Genomic DNA, 21,177 nt, shown 5'->3' with positions numbered 1-21,177 from the left:
TCACATTTCTCGGATTAGCCTGTAAGTGCCATTTTATAATTGGTTTTACAAATCAGGATCCAGACAGGGTTTGTGCGTTGTAATTTGTTCATATCTTTAATCATTTGTTGAAGAAACAGAGTAATTTGTCCTATAGAATTCCTCACATTCTGGATTTGTTGATTGCATGCTGTAATGTTTAACATTTATTCTATCCCTATATTTCTTGTAGTGCTATTATCAGACTCAAGTTCAGTTTTAGGGGGCAATACTCTTTTGTAAGTAATGGTGTATATTTCCTTTTGTATTACATAGATAACGTCTCGTTATTCACTTTGTGTGATTTTAAGATTGATCATGTGCACATTAGCCAGTCTATAAGCAGTACAATTGCTTTTGTATATTAATCTTTGAGTTTATTTACTAGTTGTAGCAACTTATTTATTTATTTATTTATTTATTTATTTGACAGAGAGAGACATAGTGAGAGAGGGAACACAAGCAGGGGGAGTGGGAGAGGGAGAAGCAGGCTTCCCGCCGAGCAGGGAGCCCGACGTGGGGCTCGATCCCAGGACCCTGGGCCCATGACCTGAGCCGAAGGCAGACGCTTAACGACTGAGCCACCCAGGTGCCCCATCAACTTTTTAAAAAATATTTCCTCAGGACTTTCTACATATATGATCATGTTATCTGTGAATAAAATTTTTATGTTTCCTTTCCAGTCTGTGCCTTTTATTTCTTTTTCTTGTCTTATCAAAGTGGTTGGAATCCCAGTCAGTGTTGAATAGAAATGGTAAAAGTAGACATCTTTGCTTGTGTCCCAGTCTTGGGAGGAATGTGTTCAGTCTTTTACCAGTATGGTGTTAAGCTACAGGTTTTTCTCAGATGCCCTTTATCAGGTTGTGGAAGTTCTCTTCTGTTCCTAGTTTTCTGAGAATCTTTCTCATAGATGAGAAAGTGCTTTTTTTCTGCATTTAATGAGATGATATATATATATATTTTTAAGATTGTTAATATGGTGAATTGCATTGATCAAATGCAAACATTGAAGCAGCCTGGAATTCCTGGGCTAACCTGCACTTAGTCATGCTCTTTTACCTTCTTTATATATTGTGGCTTTGACTTGCTAAAATTCCATTAATTTTTGAGTTTGTGTTTATGAGGCTTATTGTTCTTTGGTTTTCTGATAACATTTTTTTTCTGGTTTGGTATTGGGGTCATGCTGGCCTAATGAAAGGAATTGGGAACTGTACTTTCCTCTTCAATGTACTGGAAGAATTTGTGTAGAATTGGTATTGCCTCCCTGTCTTCTTTTTGGCATTGTTTCCAGTGAGAAATCTGATATTATTCTCTTAATCTTTGTTCCTCTGTACATGTCTTTTTTCTTCTGATTTTAAGATTTTCTCTTTTTCACTGATTTTGAATAATTTTATTATGATGCATCTTATAGTTTTCTTTGTGTTTCTTGTACTTGAGGTTCTCTGAGTTCTTGAATCTTTTGATGTAATTTTTGGAAAATTTCAGCCATAATTTTTTCAAAATTTTTTCTGCCCACCTTCCTTGGGGGTCCATTTTCATGTATTTTGGTCCCTTGGTGTTTCATTTTGGATAATTTTTTTTTTTTTAAAGATTTTATTTATTTATTTGACAGAGACACAGAGAGAGAGGGAACACAGCAGGGGGAGTGGGAGAGGGAGAAGCAGGCTTCCCGCTGAGCAGGGAGCCCGATGCGGGGCTCGATCCCAGGACCCTGGGATCATGACCTGGGCTGAAGGCAGACCCTTAACGAATAAATTAATTAAATATATTGAGGGGAATCACGGCAAACCGTGCAGCTCTCTCTCTCAGTGTCCTGCTTTCTGGCCTGTGGGCTCCATATATGTATTCTCTAGTACTCGGCCCTGTGAATTCTAGCCGCCCTCGCCTCCACCACTTCTCAGCTCTGCCTCTTCAGTTTGTTGAGCCGTGTTTGGGTTCTCCGTGCCCGTACTGGCTATAGCCACAGGCAGTAAACTGGGCGGGTGTAGACTCCCTCATCTGGTCCCTTCTCTTACTCACGTTGGGCTTCCGGTTCTCCATTATGTTACTTTGTCTGTTTAAAAAAATTTTGAGGGCCAGGATGGTAAATCTAGTCTCTGCGACTCTATCATGGCTGGATATGGAGGTCTTCGACCCTTAGCATTTAATAACGAAAGGTAAATTCAGTGTTTCTGTTGCTGGAGAATGTCCTGGTTCTTTCTACTGCATTTCTTGTCTTAGGGGCCCTTTTCTCTACTGACATTCTTACTTTGAATTACTATAAAATTTCCCCTGATACCGCTTTCCCTTTTCTTCCCAACCACAGATAAAGCTGTCAGAGGCACAGTTGTCATGGAAATAGAAACATTTAAATTACTGGCACGATAAGCTTATTTCTTGCTGTAGCCATTCAGAATATCGATTTGTCACTGCCTTGGGTGCTTTGAAGTGAAGCTCTGCTTAGATATAAAAAGTTTTAAAACACTTTGATTCTATGTGAAGTTCACAGTTTTTACAGTGCAGTTCTAGAGGTTAGTTCAGTTGAAACTCTGTGACTCTTCTTAAACTGTTAAGAATCCTTTAGTGCACTATTTGACATGCTTAGATTTAGACATTGCCGACCTGCTGTAGGCCTTGATACTGTTGTTTGTTTTTCTTTGGTTTTCTTACTCTGATTTCATATCTGGTACAGCAGTTTTAAAATAACGTACCGTGATTATTTTCTCTCTCTAATTATCTCTAATAAAATGAAAGGAAAAAAAAAACCAAAGTGGTAACTTTGAAATCAGGTAGGAGTATGACTTGAAAGAGATCAAATGGGCTATCAGTATGGTTTTTTTTTAAGGCTTTGGATATTGTCTAGCTTTTTTGGGGATGACCTTTTTCAGAACTGCTTTCCTCAGTGCTGCTAAGAATAGAGGAACTTTGTAGGAACATTTTTTCTTTTAGGAGGTAATTTTTCTTGCTAAGTATGCCATAAAAAATTGAAGAATGACCTTAATTTCTCATTTTAAAATGACTGTCATATTGAGCCAGACTATTTAACACTTCAGAGTTAGAACACATGGATTTGTCAATAAATTTAAACGTGATAGTAGTCTCCATTACTACTAAGTTGTTTGAGTAATATATTATGTTCACATTTTAAATGGATATTGATCCTCATTCAGTGACTGAATTGGAGCATCTCAATTCTTATAAAATTGCTGATTCTTTTCTACTTTGTAGGTATGCAGCTGGACATAAATTCTAGCCAACATTCCACAGATTTTTTTTTTTTACCTTGGCTTCTTTACACAGTACTCTTAAGGAAGTAATAGTACTTTGTGCATACTAAAAATAGCAAACAGAAATTGTCTTTAAAACCACAAACTTAAAATATATTACTTTGTGTTTAATTATGTCTTGAAGGTACTTGAAGTTTATTGAGTTGTCCCTGTCTCAGAGAAAGTTTTGTCAACGATGTCAGCAATTGCTGTTGCCAGATGATTGGGAGAAGCATCAGGAGCATCGAGTAGTAGGCGATATTTCTATCACCCAGTTGAAAAGGCCCAGTCAGCTTCTTTATCCATTGGAAAACAAGAAGACAAATGCCCAGTATTTGTTTGCTGATCGGAGCTGTCAGTTCCTGGTAGACCTACTTTCTACCCTTGGATTCACAAGAGTACTATGTGTTGGAACACCAAGGTATGTTGTATGATTTTTTAAAAAACTTCTACTATGCCCACTATTTAAACTGTAAGAAAAAATTACCAAGTAGTTATTTACTATGTTCTGGGACATAGCATTGCAGTTTTAAATATACAAGAGAAGTATAAAGCACGGTCCCTCTCTTGAGGAGTTTGTAATCTATATTACATTTGAGAGAAATCTTTATAGATTTCTGATATATGATAGGAGATTCCTTCTGATTTGATTTTTTATTTTATTTTATTTTTTTTTAAAGATTTTATTTATTTATTTGAGAAAGAGAGAATGAGAGAGAGAAAGCACATGAGAGGGGGGAGGGTCAGAAGGAGAAGCAGACTCCCCGCCGAGCAGGGAGCCCGATGCGGGACTCGATCCCGGGACTCCAGGATCATGACCTGAGCCGAAGGCAGTGGCTTAACCAACTGAGCCACCCAGGCGCCCCTGATTTGATTTTTTAATTGCTTATAATTTTAGACTTCTCCTTTTCAAATAAGTTCTGCCTTTTAAAAAAATATTTGAAAAACTGAAACCTTGGTTATATCTGCCAAATTCTCTTCAGTGTTTCATTGAAATATTAGAAATACCAGGAGAACATTGGTGGGGTTGTTTTGGTTTATTTGCTTATTATCTGTGACATTTGTAATTCCTTATTAAGTTTGCTTTCATTAATTGTTTTAGGTTGCATGAGCTGATCAGATTGAAAGCATCAGGTGAAAAGAAGTCTAACATTAAAAGCCTTTTATTGGATATTGATTTTAGGTAGGTTTATAAAGTATGATATTTATTCTTACTCATTGTCTCCTGTTTCTGTTTAATGTTTTTCTCTTATTGTTTATTACCTATTACAATCCTTTAATGTTCAGAAGTAGTAATTGGTTAGAAGCCACCTTTTTAGTCATATAAACTCCCTTGTAATCTTCCATATTTCAAACAGGAAGGCGGTGGATTTCTTTTTCTTTTTTTTTTTTTTGCTTGGTGTGCTTCCTAAATTTTTTCAGTGAATGTGTCTCATTGACTTGGGCTTGTAATTTAGAGATAAATTCTTACTGAGTGAAATTTCTTCTCATACATTTATTTTTCAAAGATAATTCTTTGAAATTTTTCAAAGATAAATTCCAGGGTTTTGTTTCATCATGATGTTTTAATGTATTTATTTTAATATTTAATTAATTAATTTTAATTCATTTTATTTGTTCTCATTCTTTTAATATATTTTAACACATTTTATTCATTGTAATTTATTTAAATATATTTTACCAGATGATGTGCATATTGTCTTTCACTGGATATAGCCTGAGGTCAAGGGAGTGCAACCAGGGAACAGACAGGTCTTAAAGCAGAGGATTAGCAAACAGATGGAGTCTGTGGGAGAGGGTCAGAATTAAATGGCATCTGACGTGTTGGGACAAATAGCGATGAGACTGCTGGAGGAGCACAGGTTGTGGCTCCCTTTAGGTGGTAATTTGGTAGCATATGTGTCCATCCACAGTCTCTGGGATCCTATAAACTTGGAGTAGTCTTTCTACTTTCTATAGTTGTTTGAATTCCACAAGATCGTGGTGAGACTCTAAAACACTGTGTTGTTAGTATCTTTTACCGGTTCTTGAATATATTGAAGGAGGCAGGTACTGTGTTTCTTTTTATTTAATCTGACAGGGTCTGTTTGGCCAATATTCCAGTATTTGTTGGAGAGAACTTATGAAATTACATGTGCTTTCTCTCTAAAAACAAGGTGGACAGATTTTTGAAGTGTAAAAAGTCACAACAAGAAGAACAGCTTTTATAATTTATTTTTTATTTTTTTTAGATTTCCAGGTCAACTTTAGGGTGTCTAATAGAATCAGCTACGTTTCTCAGAAAGAAGCCACACTTTCTGTAGCCTTTCATTCCCTGTTAACAGGACTGGCACAGTTCACTAATCTCTGCTTAACATGAGTGATGCTTGGCACAATGGAATTCCATAGGTGATAATACAGACTTTTTAAAGAGAAACTCAGTTTCTTTTTCTTAAATTGAGATACAGTGCCCTGAAGACCCACCAGGTTAAGGTGTATATGCCAGTGGTTTGGGGTGTATTCATTATGTTTTGCAGTAATCACCCCTATCTGGAATGTTTCTATCACACTGGAAAGAAGCCCTCTCCCCACGTGCCCTGACGATCAGGGATCTGCTTTCTGTCTCCGTGGGTCTGTGTGTTCTGTGTGTGTTCTGTACATGGCATCCTGCCATATGTGACCCATGCTGTGTCTTCTTTCACATGTTGCTGTGTTCGTCCAGCTCACAGCACATAACAGGACTTCACTCCTTTTGTGGCTGTATTAACGTTCCACTGAATAGATACATCAGATTCTTGTTTTACATCCCTTTCCTAAAGAATGACTGTTAAATTATTGTAAATGCATTATTTTAAAGGTAGACGTTTAACTTTGGGGTTCTTATCGTAACAATACCAACAATAAATGGTGTTTGCATTGAGTGCTAGTCCCCTGTGCAACCCTGCTCTACCTCAGTCAGTCCTCACAAAAGCCTCTCCTGTACGGTAGATGCTGTTACCCTCCTCATTTTCCAGACGAGAAAATCAAGGTATGAAAGAGGTGAAATAACTTGACCTCACAGTGATGAGTGGCCAAGTCAGGATTCAAACCCAGTCAGTGTGGCTCCAAAAATTAAGATACCCTCTGGAAGTAACTTTGCTTTTGAACTTGTATATAAGCCTTTTTTAATATAGCCCATTTCTCTTTTGTTGTCCTAATGTCTCTCCCTGTCTCCATCTACCCTCATGCCTATTCCACGAAGATTCACATGAGTCAATAATGGGTTTGCAGGTTATTCGTATATTTAGAGTAAGGCACTTCTTTATCAGGCACGTTTCATTGGAGCCCTGGAAATCTGTTTATGTCGAAGAGGACGTATTGGCTCACATGATGAGCCTAGGATATAGCAGGCCTCGGAGCAGGCGAGATCCTGGGCTTTGCCCATTGTTGTTTGGGCTCTGTCTTACTCTCTCCAACTCTCGTTCTGTCTTTCTCTGGATTGGCTTTCTGCTCCAGTTTGCTTCATGCTCCCTGCCAAGGATTTTGGCAGCAGCAGCTTTCAGCTTCTGCAGTCTCAGCTTAACTGTCCAGGAGACATGGCTCTCTTTCCTGAGAGCCCCAGCAACACAGCTCCCGGGAAAGACTGGCTTGACGGGGTCCATATGCCTGTTCCAGAACCACCTCTGTGGCCTGGCAGGTAGGGTGCCCACACATGGAGTGGGTTCACCAAAGGAAACCCCTCTCTGACCATAGGTGCATGAGACACACACACACACACACACACACACAAGTCACATGTCCAAAACCGAATTATTTAACATAATGCGTCTCAGTTGTCAGCAGCGCTCACCTTCCTCCCTTTGGGACTTTCACCCCAGTGAAAATGGTACAGTGTTACCTAATAGTATGGTTCTTTGAAGTTACCATACAATTTGTATTCTGATTTCATTCAAATCAAGCTTTTTCTAAGCTAGTTGTGGTGGACTGGTTTATACACAACCCAGAAAAAAATCAGTGATTCATCTTGTTCAGATTTCAAGGATCTCTGGTTTACTTTTTTTTTTTAAGCTTTTTAAAGAGACATGATCGTTAATTCTGTCACCCAAAACATTGTGGATTTTGGCCTTTTAGAACTTTTTTATGCATATAAACATTTTAAAAAGTAAGAATCAGATAGTCTTTTTTCCCCCCACTATGTATCAGGCATATTTTTGTCTTTTAAATTGAGACATATATATTTCACAGAGAAAAAAGAGGTTTTTAGTATTATTCACAGAGTTGTACAACCATCACCACTACGTAATTCCAAAACATTTCCATCATCTTTGATGGAGGTGTCTCCATCAAAGTGGTCCCAATTACTGACCTCTCCTCTTTTCTGAAACCCTCTCCCAGCCCTTGGCCACCACTAATCTATTTTCTGTCTATAGATTTGCTTATTCTGGATATTTCATAAAAATGGACTCATACAATATGTGGCCTTTAGTATCTAGCTTCTCTCATTTAGCATAGTATTTTCAAGGTTCATGATGTTATACCTTTTTATGGCTGAATAATACTCCATTATAAGGATATACCAAATTGTGTTTATCCATTCATCAGGTTATGGACATTTGTGTTGCTTCCACGTTTGGCTACTTTGAATAATGCAGCTGTGAACATTTGTGTGCAAGTTTTGTGTGAATGTAGGTTTTATTATCTTTTGGGTATTGTGTTAATTTGTTAGGGCTGCAATAACAAAAGAGCCATAGATTGGGTGACTTAAACAACAATAATTCATTGTCTTAGTTATGGTGGTTGGAAGTTGAAGATCAGGGTGTCAGTAGGTTTGGTGACTTCTAAGGCCTCTCTCCTTTGGTTGCAGTTGGCCTTTTTCTTGTGTTCTCACATGGTCTTTCCTCTGTGTGTGTACAGCCCCGGTTTCTCTTTGTGGGTCCAAATTTCCTCTTTCATAAGGACACCAGTCATCTTGCATCACAGTCTCCCCTAATAACCTCATTTTATTTTAATCATTCTTTTAAAAGCTCTGTCTCCAAATAGATTCATGGTCTGAGATACTGGGGTCTAGGGGTTCAATAGATTAATGTTGAAGGGTTACAATTCAGCCCATAACAGGTATTTATCTTAGGACTAGAATTGCTGGGTCTCGTGGTAACTGTACATTTAACTTCTTGAGGAACTGATAAATTGTTTTTTAAGGTGACTACCATTTCACATTTCCAACAGCAATATATGGGTGTTCCAATTTCTCGACATTCTTGTCAGCTCTTGTCTTGTCTGTATTTTTAAATTATTTATTTAATTTTTTGAGAGAGAGCATGAGTGCACACAGGCAGGGGGAGGGGCAGAGGGAGATGGAGGGAGAGAATCTTAAGTAGGCACCATGCCCAGCACAGAGCCCAATGCAGGGCTTGATCTCACAACCCTGATGTCATGATCCTGAGATCATGACCTGAGCTGAAATCAAAAGTCAAGCGCTTAATCAACTGAACCACCCAGGTGCCTCTATTGTCTGTCTTTCTAATGTGGTATCTCATTGTGATTTTGTTTTGCATTTTATTGATGGCTCATGATGCTGAGCATCTTTTCATGTGTTTACAGGCCATTTGTTTATCTTTTTGGAGAAGCATCTATTCAATCCTTTGCCCATTTTTTAATTGGTTACTTGTCTTTTTTGTTGTTGTTGTTAAATTGAAAGAATAAATATATTCTGGATACTAGACCCTTAATAGATATATGATTTATAAATCTTTTCTCCCTTTCTGTGGGCTGTCTTTTCACTTGATTATGTCCAGTTTTCCTCCTTTTTCTTTGGTTACTTATGTTTTAGGTGTCATATCTTGCCAAATTCAAGGTCATGAATATTTGCACAGTGCTTTCTTTGAACAGTTTTATGATTTTAGCTCTTACATTTAGGTCTTTGTTCTGTTTTGAGTTATTTTTTTTATATATGGTGTGAGGTAGGGGTCCAAGACCTTCATTCTTTTGCATGTGACTATCCAGTTACCTCAGCACCATTTGTTGAAATGATTATTCTTCTCTCATTGAATTGTCTTGGTACCTTACTGAAAACCAAATGGCCACAAATGTATGCATTTATTTTTAGACTCACAATTCTTTTCATTTGATCTATGTTTATCCTTATGCCAGTTCCACACTGTCTTGATTACAGGTGTGAGTCTTCCAGCTGTATTCTTTTTCAAGATTGTTTTGGCTGTTGTGGGTTCCTTGAATTTCCACGTGAATTTTAGGATTAGCTTGTCAAGTTCTACAAAAAAGCCAGCTGGAATTTTTATAGGGATTTCGCTGCATTTTTTTTATCAGTTTGGGGAATAGTTTTAAATATTAAGTCTTCCAGTTCTTGAACATAAGAGGTCCTTCCGTTTATTTAGGTCGTTTTTAATTTCTTTAAACAATATTTTGTAGTTTTCAGTGTACAAGTCTTGCTTGTCTTCTTTTAACTTATTCCTAAATATTTTATTCTTTTTGTTGCTATTATACATTAAATTGTTTTTTAAATTTCATTTTGTATTGTTCATTGCTAGTGTACTGATTTACTTCTTTAAAAAAATTGTGGTAAAATACACATAGGTTAAAATTTACCATGTTAGTTATTCAAGTGTACAGTTCAGTATTGTTAAGTAAATTAAATGCCTTCACGTTGTTGGGTACAACCATTCACCAGAACTCTTTTCATCATAGCTGAATTACTTTTAATTTGAAAGATTTACATGGACCCTTAACTCTTAATTTAACCTATATGTCTTGTAGTTTTACCTTTCTTGGGCCTGTATATTGAAATCTCCTGCACAGAGTAGGGGATGTGGATAAAGTTATTTTGTAACTTATTGAATATACTGATATTTTTTTTCTTTTCATATCAATAAACTTCTGTGTATGTGTGGAAACAAAAACTGAAGGGGTTGTATTAGTTAGCTTAGCTTCTTTTATGCTGAGTCAGTTCTGTAAAAGGTCGACATTGGGTATTAAGAGAGAGCTCGTTGGGGCACCTGAGTGGCTCAGTCGGTTAAGCGTCCGCCTCTTGATTTCGGTTCAGGTCATAATCTCAGGGTTGTGAGACTGAGCCCCCAGCGTTGGGCTCTGTGCTGGGTGTGGAGCCTGCTTGGAATTCTCTCTCCCTCTCCCACTGCCCCCCCTCCAATAAATTAAAAAAAAAGAGAGAGAGCGAGAGAGCGAGAGAGTGAGCTCATTTATTGAAACATGTTAGTGGCCAGAATCAACTGAGTCTGTTGCCCGTACACACAATATTATGGGGTGTGGAGTTGGTTCAGATTTCTCAGAAGGACCACAATTAAATCAGGAACAAATTCCTATGTGATATAGAGTGACAGCGAGTAGTTAAGTTTTGGCACTTCGACTTTGGTTTATTGTTGCCCTACAAAAGGTCTGTCCAAGGCTTCAGAAAACCACCTCAACTCCAGTGTTACATATGCTATAAATATCCTCTTCGGGGGGTCTAAAATATGAAGTTAACATTTGCTAAGATGGATTTTTATATGCTCTAATTTTAGCATGAAAGATGTGAAACTCTATTTGGCAAACTATCATCCAAATAAAGTTATATCAAAAAAATGAATTTCTTAGGTTCATTTCATGGACTAATTTTATTCAGCTCTTGATTACATTTCCTGTGTATAGAGCATGTTTCACACTTGGTAACTGACTCTCATTTAAAGAGAATGAATGGCCAAATTAAATGAATGTCCTTTTGCAGTTTTCAAGTGCATGCATTTCTGATTGGTTTTGTTTGCCTTATTCAATAGAGAGAATAATTCTTCGAGGCCAATTTCATTTTAAGAGGGTAATGTTCAGTGATTTTTCATAATTTAAAATATGAAAAATTATGCTCCCTTGTTTGTATCTGATGGAAACTCAAAGCTGAAATCTTGGCTTTTTTCTCTCTCTGACTCTGCCTACTGCTGCCCAGAATGTTTTAGACAAGCGTGCTGTGCTGAATTTTATGTAAATAAAATTTCTTTTTTAATTTTTAAAAAACAGACTATTGTGTCTTTGAGAAGCAATACGAAAAAGTGGAGAGGGGGTAGAAATATATTTTTAAAGGGATTGTATTTTCCTTTGCTCACACTTACAAAGCAATACAAGAAAGAAGAAGATCATCAAATGATAGTTGATCCACGGCATTACTACTACTGAGATACACCTATAGATAACTGATATATCTATATTATCAGTTACTTGGAATTGAGTTAATTAGGAAGACATTTGTTTACTAACGCTAATTGACATTTTCCCACAGGTTTTGGAATGTTCATCAGGTTACAGTCTATAGTTTAAATGTGTTTTCAGTTATCTAAACCTTTTGTTTCTTCAGTGCAAATTTATGTTTTATGAAATCAGCAGATGTACTAACAGTATCTCAAATGATATTAAGGGACATTGTACTTAGAATGAACAGCTGTTCTTCTGTCTCTACAGAACAAGAAGAAAGGGGTTTAGATTATAGGAGAAATTTTGGTTGGACATAAACATGATTCCCTAATATCAGGGGCATTAAGACATAAATCTTTATAGCTGATATTTATTAAAATAGCGATGCCTAACATTTTAGTATATGGTATGCAGCTGCTTTGTATTAAGCACTTTACATATATTATCTCACTTATATTTACCAAGTCCTTTGGAGTAGACACTATTATTTCTTCCATTTTGTAGATGAAGAAACTGAGGCTCAATAGGTTAAATAACTCACTAAGGTTACATAAGTACTAAGTGAGACACCCAGGCTTTTTTTTTTTTAAGATTTTATTTATTTGAGAGTGTGTGAGTGAACACAGGGAGGGGCAGGAGGGGAGGGAGAGGGACAAGCTGAGCGCAGATCCTTTTGTGGGGGCTCAGTCCTATGACCCCAAGATCATGACCTGAGCCAAAATCAGGAGTTGAATGCCTAACCAGCTGAGCCACCCAGGCGCCCCAAGACCCAGTGTTTGGAACCAGACCATCTGACTGTAGAGCCTGTACTTTTTTTTTTTTTTTTAAGATTTATTTATTTATTTATTTGACAGAGAGAGACACAGCGAGAGAGGGAACACAAGCAGGGGCAGTGGGAGAGGGGGAAGCAGGCCTCCCGCGGAGCAGGGAGCCCAGTGGCGGGGCTCGATCCCAGGACCCCGGGATCATGACCCGAGCCGAAGGCAGACGCTTAACGACTGAGCCACCCAGGCGCCCCTAGAGCCTGTACTTTTAATCATAGTGTAATATGAAGAGGATAAAGCAGGGCTGCCTGTTAGACGAAATAGTCACCATGGGTGGTCAGTTATGGACAGTAAGGGAGGAGTAGAAGTAGAAGCAAAGTGCTGCTCTCACGATTTGGTTAAATAAGTTGTGTAAAAAGCATGTGTCCCTGATTTTTTTCACTAGGTTATGAATTCTGTAGAAGGATGGTGTGGTTCCTATGTGAATTGTTTATAGCAAAATTTTGGAAGTTCAGAATCCTATTGTGATAACAACATTATACAAAAAACTCAGAATTCAGCCAGAACTACCAAGACCCATATATGTAAAAATGGGGAAAACGTAGAGACAGACAATTAAGGTGTAAAGAAAGCTCAGTCTTATAAGAAATCAAATAAATGTAAATTTAAATCATAATGTGCTATGAGTTTTTAGTAAATTAGCAAAAATTTATAAAATGTTAATGCCCAAAGCTGGTACTCTCATTCATTACTGATTGCATTTTAAAGTAGTATCTTAGAAGAATAAAATGGTTCAATCAGTAAATAAATATCTCTCTTTCCTGGCACTAATTCAGTAAATATGAAAGGCACGTACTTACTTTTCTTATATATTGAGAAGCATATTTTATTGAGCTAATCTGCAATAGACAAGAAATGCTTTGTATTAAATATTTTTTTTGTTAACCACAGAAGAAAATAATTAACAGCTGTTGAGCAGAAATGTTGATTCAGTGTTTTTCTTAAAATTATTAAGTATGAAATGTATTTTAATTGCCAACCCATCTCAAACTTAAATTGCATAACAATCTATCAGTGATCTCATTGTTTCTGTATTATTCTGTGGTCTGAAGGAACATGTGAACTTTATATATGAGTCTCCTGTAGTTTTGTCACTAGCTTATTAACTTGGGAACATAATTTAAGTTTGATATTCATTCATTGTGACTCACTCCCTGAGATTTTGGAGAAGTATTCTTTATATTCCAGAACACTAAGGAATGATGAAATTGCTTTTATTAAAGGTGTGATTTCATAGTTTTAAAATTTAGTTTGTATTTACTTACTATATAGCCATAACTGGACAAATAACTACAGTAATAAATTATTTTACAGGTATTCACAGTTTTATATAGAAGATAGCTTTTGCCATTATAACATGTTTAACCATCACTTCTTTGATGGAAAGGTAAGAATTACGACCGTTATCCTTCTTATTGTGGAAGAACAAATTCCAGAGTACCCTCTCTTATTTTCTTAGAGTCCCTCAAGATCATATCATGGCTGTTCCACCATTTATTGATTGGCATTTTTTTTTTTCTTCATCTACTGAGTGTGTATCGAGCATCTAGAAGTGAATTGTGCTGTTCTTCTTTTGTGACTTTTCACTGCTCTTTGGATACAGACCCACTTTCTTACCAAGGCCCCCAGGGCTCTGCCTGATCTGACCCCTGCCACCCTCCAGTCTGTCTTCTTGTTCCCACTCTGGGGTTTGTTTGTGTTCTGGATGTATGGCTTTCATCTGGGACTGGCTTTTGTCTTTTCTGCCAAGTGGGCTTTTGCCCATGCTGTTCCCTCTGCCTTCTAGTCTTTGTTAACTTCACCTTGTCCTTCAAAGCTCTGTTCCAAGTCACTTTCTCTAGCCTCCCCTGACCCCCAGACAAGGTCAGGCTCTCCTCTGTAGCTATATGATACTATAATTAAAAAATTCTGTGGATTGGGCGCCTGGGTGGCTCAGTTGGTTAAGCGACTGCCTTCGGCTCAGGTCATGATCCTGGAGTCCTGGGATCGAGTCCCGCATCGGGCTCCCTGCTCAGCGGGGGGTCTCCTTCTCCCTCTGACCCTCTTCCCTCTCGTGCTCTCTGTCTCTCATTCTCTCTCTCTCAAATAAATAAATAAAATCTTTAAAAAAAAAAATTCTGTGGGTAGTTGTTTGATGTCTGCCTCCCTGGTAAATGTCATGTACCAGTTAAAGGGATTTATAGTTTTATTTTTTTATTTTTTTATTTATTTATTTATTTATTTTTTATTTGAGAGAGAGAGAATGAGAGACAGAGAGCATAAGAGGGAGGAGGGTCAGAGGGAGAAGCAGACTCCCTGCCGAGCAGGGAGCCCGATGCGGGACTCGATCCCGGGACTCCAGGATCATGACCTGAGCCGAAGGCAGTCGCTTAACCAACTGAGCCACCCAGGCACCCCGGGATTTATAGTTTTATTAAACTAATTCTTAAAAATTAGACAGGGTCAAGAGTGACCCCTAATCTGTTTACTCTGGGTGATAGTGATGTGTCAATGTAGGTTCATTAGTTGCAGCAAATGCACCACTCTGGTGGGGGATGGTGATAATGAGGGAGGCCGTCCATGGGTAGCAGGGGGTAGCTTCTTTCAATAATACGATGTTATTAATGTCACTATAAATAAACAACATAGCAGAGCTGATACTTCTAGTTTGAGCTCTTTGCCAGTTGTATTACAAAATAAAAACTATACCCAACCAAGTAATCACACCTGACAGGAAGTTGGCCGCAACTGTTTGAAATGATCAAGACTACCTGAAGCACATATCCATATATGCACGTATATTAATTTTTTCAAAAATTGTAAACCATGTATAAGTATATATTGTGTTTTAAGATGTTAATTAATGATAGAACAAAAACCAAGCAAAACTAAAAAACTACGTATCTAGGAAATGAAAACAAATTTTAAATTGTTGGTTGGGATTGGAAAATGAGTCTCCTGGTTCAGTCTAGCCAATGATGCACTCCTTCCATGAGACTCAGTCAGCATTGAAATACATATTTTTTTAGCTGTGATAGCCATGTAAACCAAGTATTGAAATAAATAGCAGTTTAGAATTAGACATAGTTAGTTTTCCAAAGGGCTTATGTGGTCGATAATTTCTAGGATTTAAGAACTGATTAGATGAATGTGAAGGAGAGAGGAATTGCAAACTCACTTGACAACAGACGATGGTGGACTTCTCAGCTAGGCCAGTGGTGATGAGGAAATGAGAGAGGTGGGTTCAGTAGGCATTTCACAGATGGAAACTGGAAGACTTGGTGGTAAGTGTACTGGGGGAGAAGTCAAAGATGACTTAGTGGTCCAGCCTGGCTTTGTATTTCATTCTTCAAAACAGGGTAGGAAAGGTTGGAATTGAAAATTGGAAATGTTGGGTTTGTGGGGCAGGTGGAATATTGATGTAGAGGTATTCAGTATGGCTTCTTGAAACTCTGGGGCCTCAAGCTCCAGGGTGTGGTCAGGGGGCAGGTGCAGTCAGGGCCGGCGTCAGAGTAGGTAAAATAACCACGTCTGTATTACTGCTGGATGCTGCAGTCGTGCGTCGGCTTTGTTTATGTGCTTATTTGTTTTTCATACCACGACTTTGCTTTCTGTCTTGAACAGTAATGGTGAGATAAGAGTGAAATGATGTTTGAATACCTAACAGTTGGCTAACCGTTGTTTATATTTTAAGAATGTAACATGTAATTAGCCTTTTTCTAGAAAATTCTTTTTAACTTTTATTGAAAGCTTATGGAATTACCTTATAAGTTTCTAAAATAATGGTTGGAATAAGCTGCCAAGACTGGGCTCCACTTTATTTTTCCCGGAAGAAAACAATCATCTAGCTCAGGCTTTCCTTTCTCTATATTTTATTTTATTTTTTTAATTTTTTTATTTTTTTAAAAATTTTATTTATTTATTTGAGAGAGAGAATGAGATAGAGAGCATGAGAGGGGGGAGGGTCAGAGAGAGAGGCAGACTCCCTGCTGAGCAGGGAGCCCGACGTGGGACTCGATCCCAGGACTCCAGGATCATGACCTGAGCCGAAGGCAGTCGCTTAACCAACTGAGCCACCCAGGCGCCCTCCTTTCTCTATATTTTAGGAGCGGCCTCTACATAGCACTGCGACTGTAGGGATTGATCTACAGAAAACTGTTGTCTTGGATGATTTTACTCTCTGCCCTTTTTCTGCCTACTTCCTGAGTCAGGGTTTTCAGTGGAGGCTTACCATCTACTTACCAATCCCTGAGTATTGAAGCGTCTACCAGGCGCCTGTGAAGGTGTACAGGGTGCTTTGGGGTATATAAGCTTCTGTTGAGGCCCGTAAGCACTTCACAGCGCACTGGATTAAAAAGCGGGAGTTCCCTGTGCAGGATTTTCTCATAGAAAATCATATAGTCTTTCAGGTAATAGAAAATGTCATATGCCTTAATGGTCAGGGAGGTTGAAGTATGTACAGGGGATGGTTATTTAAAGTACCAAGCACTCTTGGGGTGCCTGGGTGGCTCAGTAGGTTAAGCGTCCGCCTTTGGCTCAGATCATGGTCCTGGGGTCCTGGGATCGAGCCCCGCCTTGGGCTCCCTGCTCAGTGGGGAGTCTGCTTCTCTCTCTCTCTCTCCCCTTCCCCTTCTGCCCCTCCCCCCGCTCGTGTGCACACCCACACACACTCTCTCTCTCTTTCCCCCAAACAAATCAGTAAATAAATCTTAAAAAAAAATAATAAAGTACCAAGGACTTTTCTAGTGATGATTGAGATGGAGGGAAGAGGTAAGGCACTGTCAACATGGGTAGCATAAGCAAGCATCTAGTTTCCATAGGTGGTCAACATTAGGACCCTCAGCGGGTCAAGACTGGACGTCACACCATTGATTCTTACCTGGAAACAGATGTACTCTATGGTTTTTTAATTTGGCTAAGAGTGGAGGTTTCATTTCCTTGTTTATTTTCTTTTCCTACCTTTAAGTCTAAGGAACTGGAAGGTTTTTCAGTAACATCATCTGTATTTTAAGTCCTTGTTCATGTAGGCAGGTTAAGGAAGTGCCAGGCAGCACTTGAAAAATGATTAACCTTCCTGACACACCATCCCTCGCTCTAGGACTTCCAGTAGGAAGTTAATAAAGACTCTCCTCAGGAAAGCGGATTAGGATGTTGTCGTTTTTCCTGTCATCAGCTGAGTCTTCTAAATTGATTTAGTAGTAGAGCAATATATATTTTATTATAAAGTACATATGGGTTTATTAAAGTTTAAAATGCCATTAAACTTTAAAGTCTTAGACTATTTTGTATACTGTGCTGATTTGCTTTTATAGGTGAGTGCTTGAAAAGGACTACAGAGTCAGTAGACTGGAGTTAGTATTATAGGTATATCTCTTATTATGTCTTCTCCCGAAGCAGAAAATAATAAATAGACAGTGCGTAATGTTAATTTTACAATGACTAAAAACACTCCACTTGGTCTGTTGGGAAAATGTGTTAATAGCCTGGTTTCATGGCCTGGCTGAGCTTTGTTATTTGTGGACTCTCATTCATTTACTTACTGTGCGTGTCCGAACACGTCTGTCCAGTACCTGCTGCTCAGCAATGTGTGCGAGGTGACTGATAATGTGTGAACTCGTGGTGGTGGACAAACCAGACAGGGAAAAAATAGGTCTTATTTGTCTTTGTGTCTCCAGTGTTTAGCTCAGTCCCCGCTTCTGTTTGTGGGATTGAATTCAGCATTTTAGATAGTCTTCATGGGTAATGAGTTTTTCTCTCTCAGGTTACTAAATTTAGTTTTTTAATTTAACCATTTGAAATGTGTAGTCCTCTGATAGTGATGGTGCTTGAATTTGCAATTTTAAAAACCCACTTATCAAGGAACCCAAAAGATAAAATCTCTTGGGGGCTGAATGGGAGAGGCTTCAGGACGTCACTGAGGGACTCTGGGGTGGCAGGACGGGTGAAGTTTCAGTACAAACAGTGGGAGCGAGCCTAATGCATTCTCTGAATAGGATGGAGTGTCTCCCTGTAGTCCTCATTTAGAAATGAATTTTTATTTGTTCCAGGCTGCCCTTGAAGTATGCAGAACATTTTTACAGGAAGATAAAGGTGAGGGAGTCATTATGGTGACAGATCCTCCTTTTGGTGGCTTGGTTGAACCTCTGGCTGTTACAATCAAGAAGTTAATTGCTATGTGGAAAGAAGGTCAAAGCCAAGGTGTGTAATTTATTACTTACTGCAGAATAAACATGTATCTGTGTATCTACTTCCTGTCAAATATTAGCAGAGCTCAGTGAATCGGAGCTCTGATAAAATATACATGTCTTGGGTTCTTGTGTTTTTTTGTGTGTGTGGTTTTTTTGTGTGTGTGTGGTTTTTTTTACCAGGCTTATTTGAGAATGTGGCAGACTTCATTATCATGATACACTTTGTATTATCCTAATCACGTGTTCTCAAAATGACTTGTAGGTGAGCATAAGGGGACATTATGAAGAATAGCAGTAAACTGTTGTCATTTATTCAATAACTATTTACTGAGTGGCCCCTGTGTACCAGGTACTGTTTAGGTGCTGGAAATAGAGTACTGAACCAGACGGACACATAGTCCTGCCCTCATGGATCTTACATTCCATGTTCCTAAAGTCTTGCCCACAGCTCTAAGAGGGTGCCCAGCCTCTGGCTCAGAGCTCTAAACTGTGCCAAGATTTAGGTAGGAAGATCGGATATGCACCAGCCTTACCGTGGTTATCAGTGACAGATAGACACCCACACAGTAGAGGTGGGTTAGTGGCTGGGGATTATTATTCAGCTTAAAGTGGCTTAGGCCTTCAAAATATTTTATTTAATTAATTGTTTAATTAGTTGGTACAATCATTTTTTAGTTTCCAGCTTGCAAATTGACGAACTGTAAGAGTGTCAGGAATTTGTGATCGAGCTTCTCCTTTAATTGTGCTACATAAATAGTGTGCTTTGGAGACAGAATGCAAAAGAAATCCGAAACATGACTCAGTGTTAAGTATTCCACTTATTTTCAGTTCTTAAGTCCACTGATCAGAATGGATACAGTCAGTGTTACTGAGGAAGCAATGAAGAACAAATTACTTAAATCTTTTGGCTTCAGTTGCCCTGTCTATAAAATGGGATTGTTTATTAATTAGTGATATCTTTGCCTTTACCTAGAATATAGTGATTATGTGTGTAAGGATTACTTTTATATACCCTTTATACCTGCGTTTAGGTGTAAAAGAATGTTTCCATTGACTTTTGGGAAAGGTCAAGTTGTAAATGGCATTCTGGTAAACGTTCTCTTCTTTTGTATGATTTAAGTGTATTGAACAATTGCAATTTCTCCCAATATTAGAAGTATTTCAGTTACAGCTCTTTTATTTTTTTAAAATACCAATTTCTTACTTTCTTTTCCTTTTTTGTGGTCCATTAGATAGCAGTCACAAAGAACTACCCATATTCTGGATTTTCCCTTATTTTTTTGAATCCCGAATTCGTCAGTTTTTTCCAAGCTTCTGCATGCTGGATTACCAGGTATAGTAAATATTTTGTTTTCTGGCACAGTTGATGAATGGATATTCCACTTAAATAAATACTCTGATCAGACTGTCCATCGATTTTAGGAAATGAAACTATGGTAAGCTGTATTAAACACTAAAATTGTACCATGCATTGCTTAGTCCAGAGGTTCCTAAATGTAATTCTTAGGGGTGTTTATTAAAAATATAGATTCTTAGGTACCAAAATACACCTACTAAATCAAAATTAGAGGGTAGAGCCCCAAGAAAGCACATTTTACCAAGCTTCCCAGGTGACCCTGCAGCGCGGCTAGGTTTTAGACCCACTGACCTAACTGACCCCAGAGTCATTGTTATGAACAGTTTTGTCTGTTCAGAGATTGTAGAGAAGTCAGTTGCTTTTTCTGGTCAGTGGAATGTCAAGTACACTTTACTGTAGCACTCAGAGGATGCTGGCAGCTCTGAAGGGAGGTGTGTCCAGGTTGGCAGGTGGCAGAGGAGCAGAGAGGCTGAGGCCTGCGCGTGGGGGCGAGTGTGCTGATGTCAGGGTGGAGCTGACCGGCCCTCCCTCCCACCTCTGCCCTCAACTCCTGCTGCTTTAGTGTCCACTTCCTTCTATTCATTTCCTTGGGTTTTGAAGTTAACCCCTGTCACCAGCACCGTGTGGGGTCGCCAAGTGGCCATTGCTTCCTCTTTTGTAATGACATTTTTCTGTTTGAGCTTTCTGAGCAATGGACTACCTTGATGAAGGCTTTTCAGCCCCAGAACTGAAAATGAACATGTCTTCACTACCTGTTCCAAGCTAGCACTTGGATCTCATCTTTCTAATCTTGAAGGCATTTACACTTAGGAAAATTATCTAGAAATTCTGAAAGAAACAATGTTATCAAAAAAATGAGAGGACAGACCCCTACCTGCCATTCACCCCAAGTAGCAAATATCATAATTTGACACGTTTTGCAGGTTTGTAATCATAGCAGATGAATCCGAATTTCGCTTTCTTCACTGTGTCTTATGTACGTAAGTGTACATTTTTATTTATTTATTTATTTATTTTTTAAAGATTATTCTATTTTTTTCTTCTTTTTCCCGGATATAACTTTTTTTTTTAAATGTTTTTTATTTATTTATTCATGAGAGTCAGAGAGAGAGAGAGAGAGGCAGAGGCAGAGGGAGAAGCGGGCTCCGCGCCTAGCAGGGAGCCCGATGCAGGACTCGATCCCAGGACCCTGGGATCGTGACCTGAGCCGAAGGCAGACGCTTAACCATCTGAGCCACCCAGGCACGTAGCTCCATAGTCTTTATGCTTTTAATCACTTTATTTTTTTTTTAAGATTTTATTTATTCATTTGACAGAGAGAGAGCAAAAGCAGGGGGAGGGGCAGGCAGAGGGATAGGGAGAAGCAGGCTTCCCACTGAGCAGGGGGCCCAGTGGGAAGTTCGATCTCAGGACCCCGA

The 21,177-nt window shown here is 38.5% G+C and overlaps 1 protein-coding gene across 2 annotated transcripts in view; it reads left to right on the top strand.

Annotated features, from left to right (window-relative positions):
* The window catches only part of ZCCHC4 (zinc finger CCHC-type containing 4), a 45,031-nt gene that overhangs the window by 10,818 nt on the left and 13,036 nt on the right, over nucleotides 1–21,177 (top strand). For both annotated transcript variants that reach the window (XM_021679413.2, XM_044912759.1), the window contains exons 4-8: nucleotides 3,409–3,684; nucleotides 4,366–4,446; nucleotides 13,550–13,622; nucleotides 18,262–18,412; nucleotides 19,635–19,735. In XM_021679413.2, coding sequence (XP_021535088.1) covers nucleotides 3,409–3,684; nucleotides 4,366–4,446; nucleotides 13,550–13,622; nucleotides 18,262–18,412; nucleotides 19,635–19,735 — 682 coding nt within the window. The remainder of the gene's footprint in view (nucleotides 1–3,408; nucleotides 3,685–4,365; nucleotides 4,447–13,549; nucleotides 13,623–18,261; nucleotides 18,413–19,634; nucleotides 19,736–21,177) is intronic.

Source organism: Neomonachus schauinslandi, chromosome 2, assembly GCF_002201575.2.
Source record: "Neomonachus schauinslandi chromosome 2, ASM220157v2, whole genome shotgun sequence".
Classification (NCBI taxonomy): domain Eukaryota; kingdom Metazoa; phylum Chordata; class Mammalia; order Carnivora; family Phocidae; genus Neomonachus; species Neomonachus schauinslandi.
Note: the sequence above shows the minus strand (reverse complement) of the source record. Positions and strands in the feature narration are given on the sequence as shown.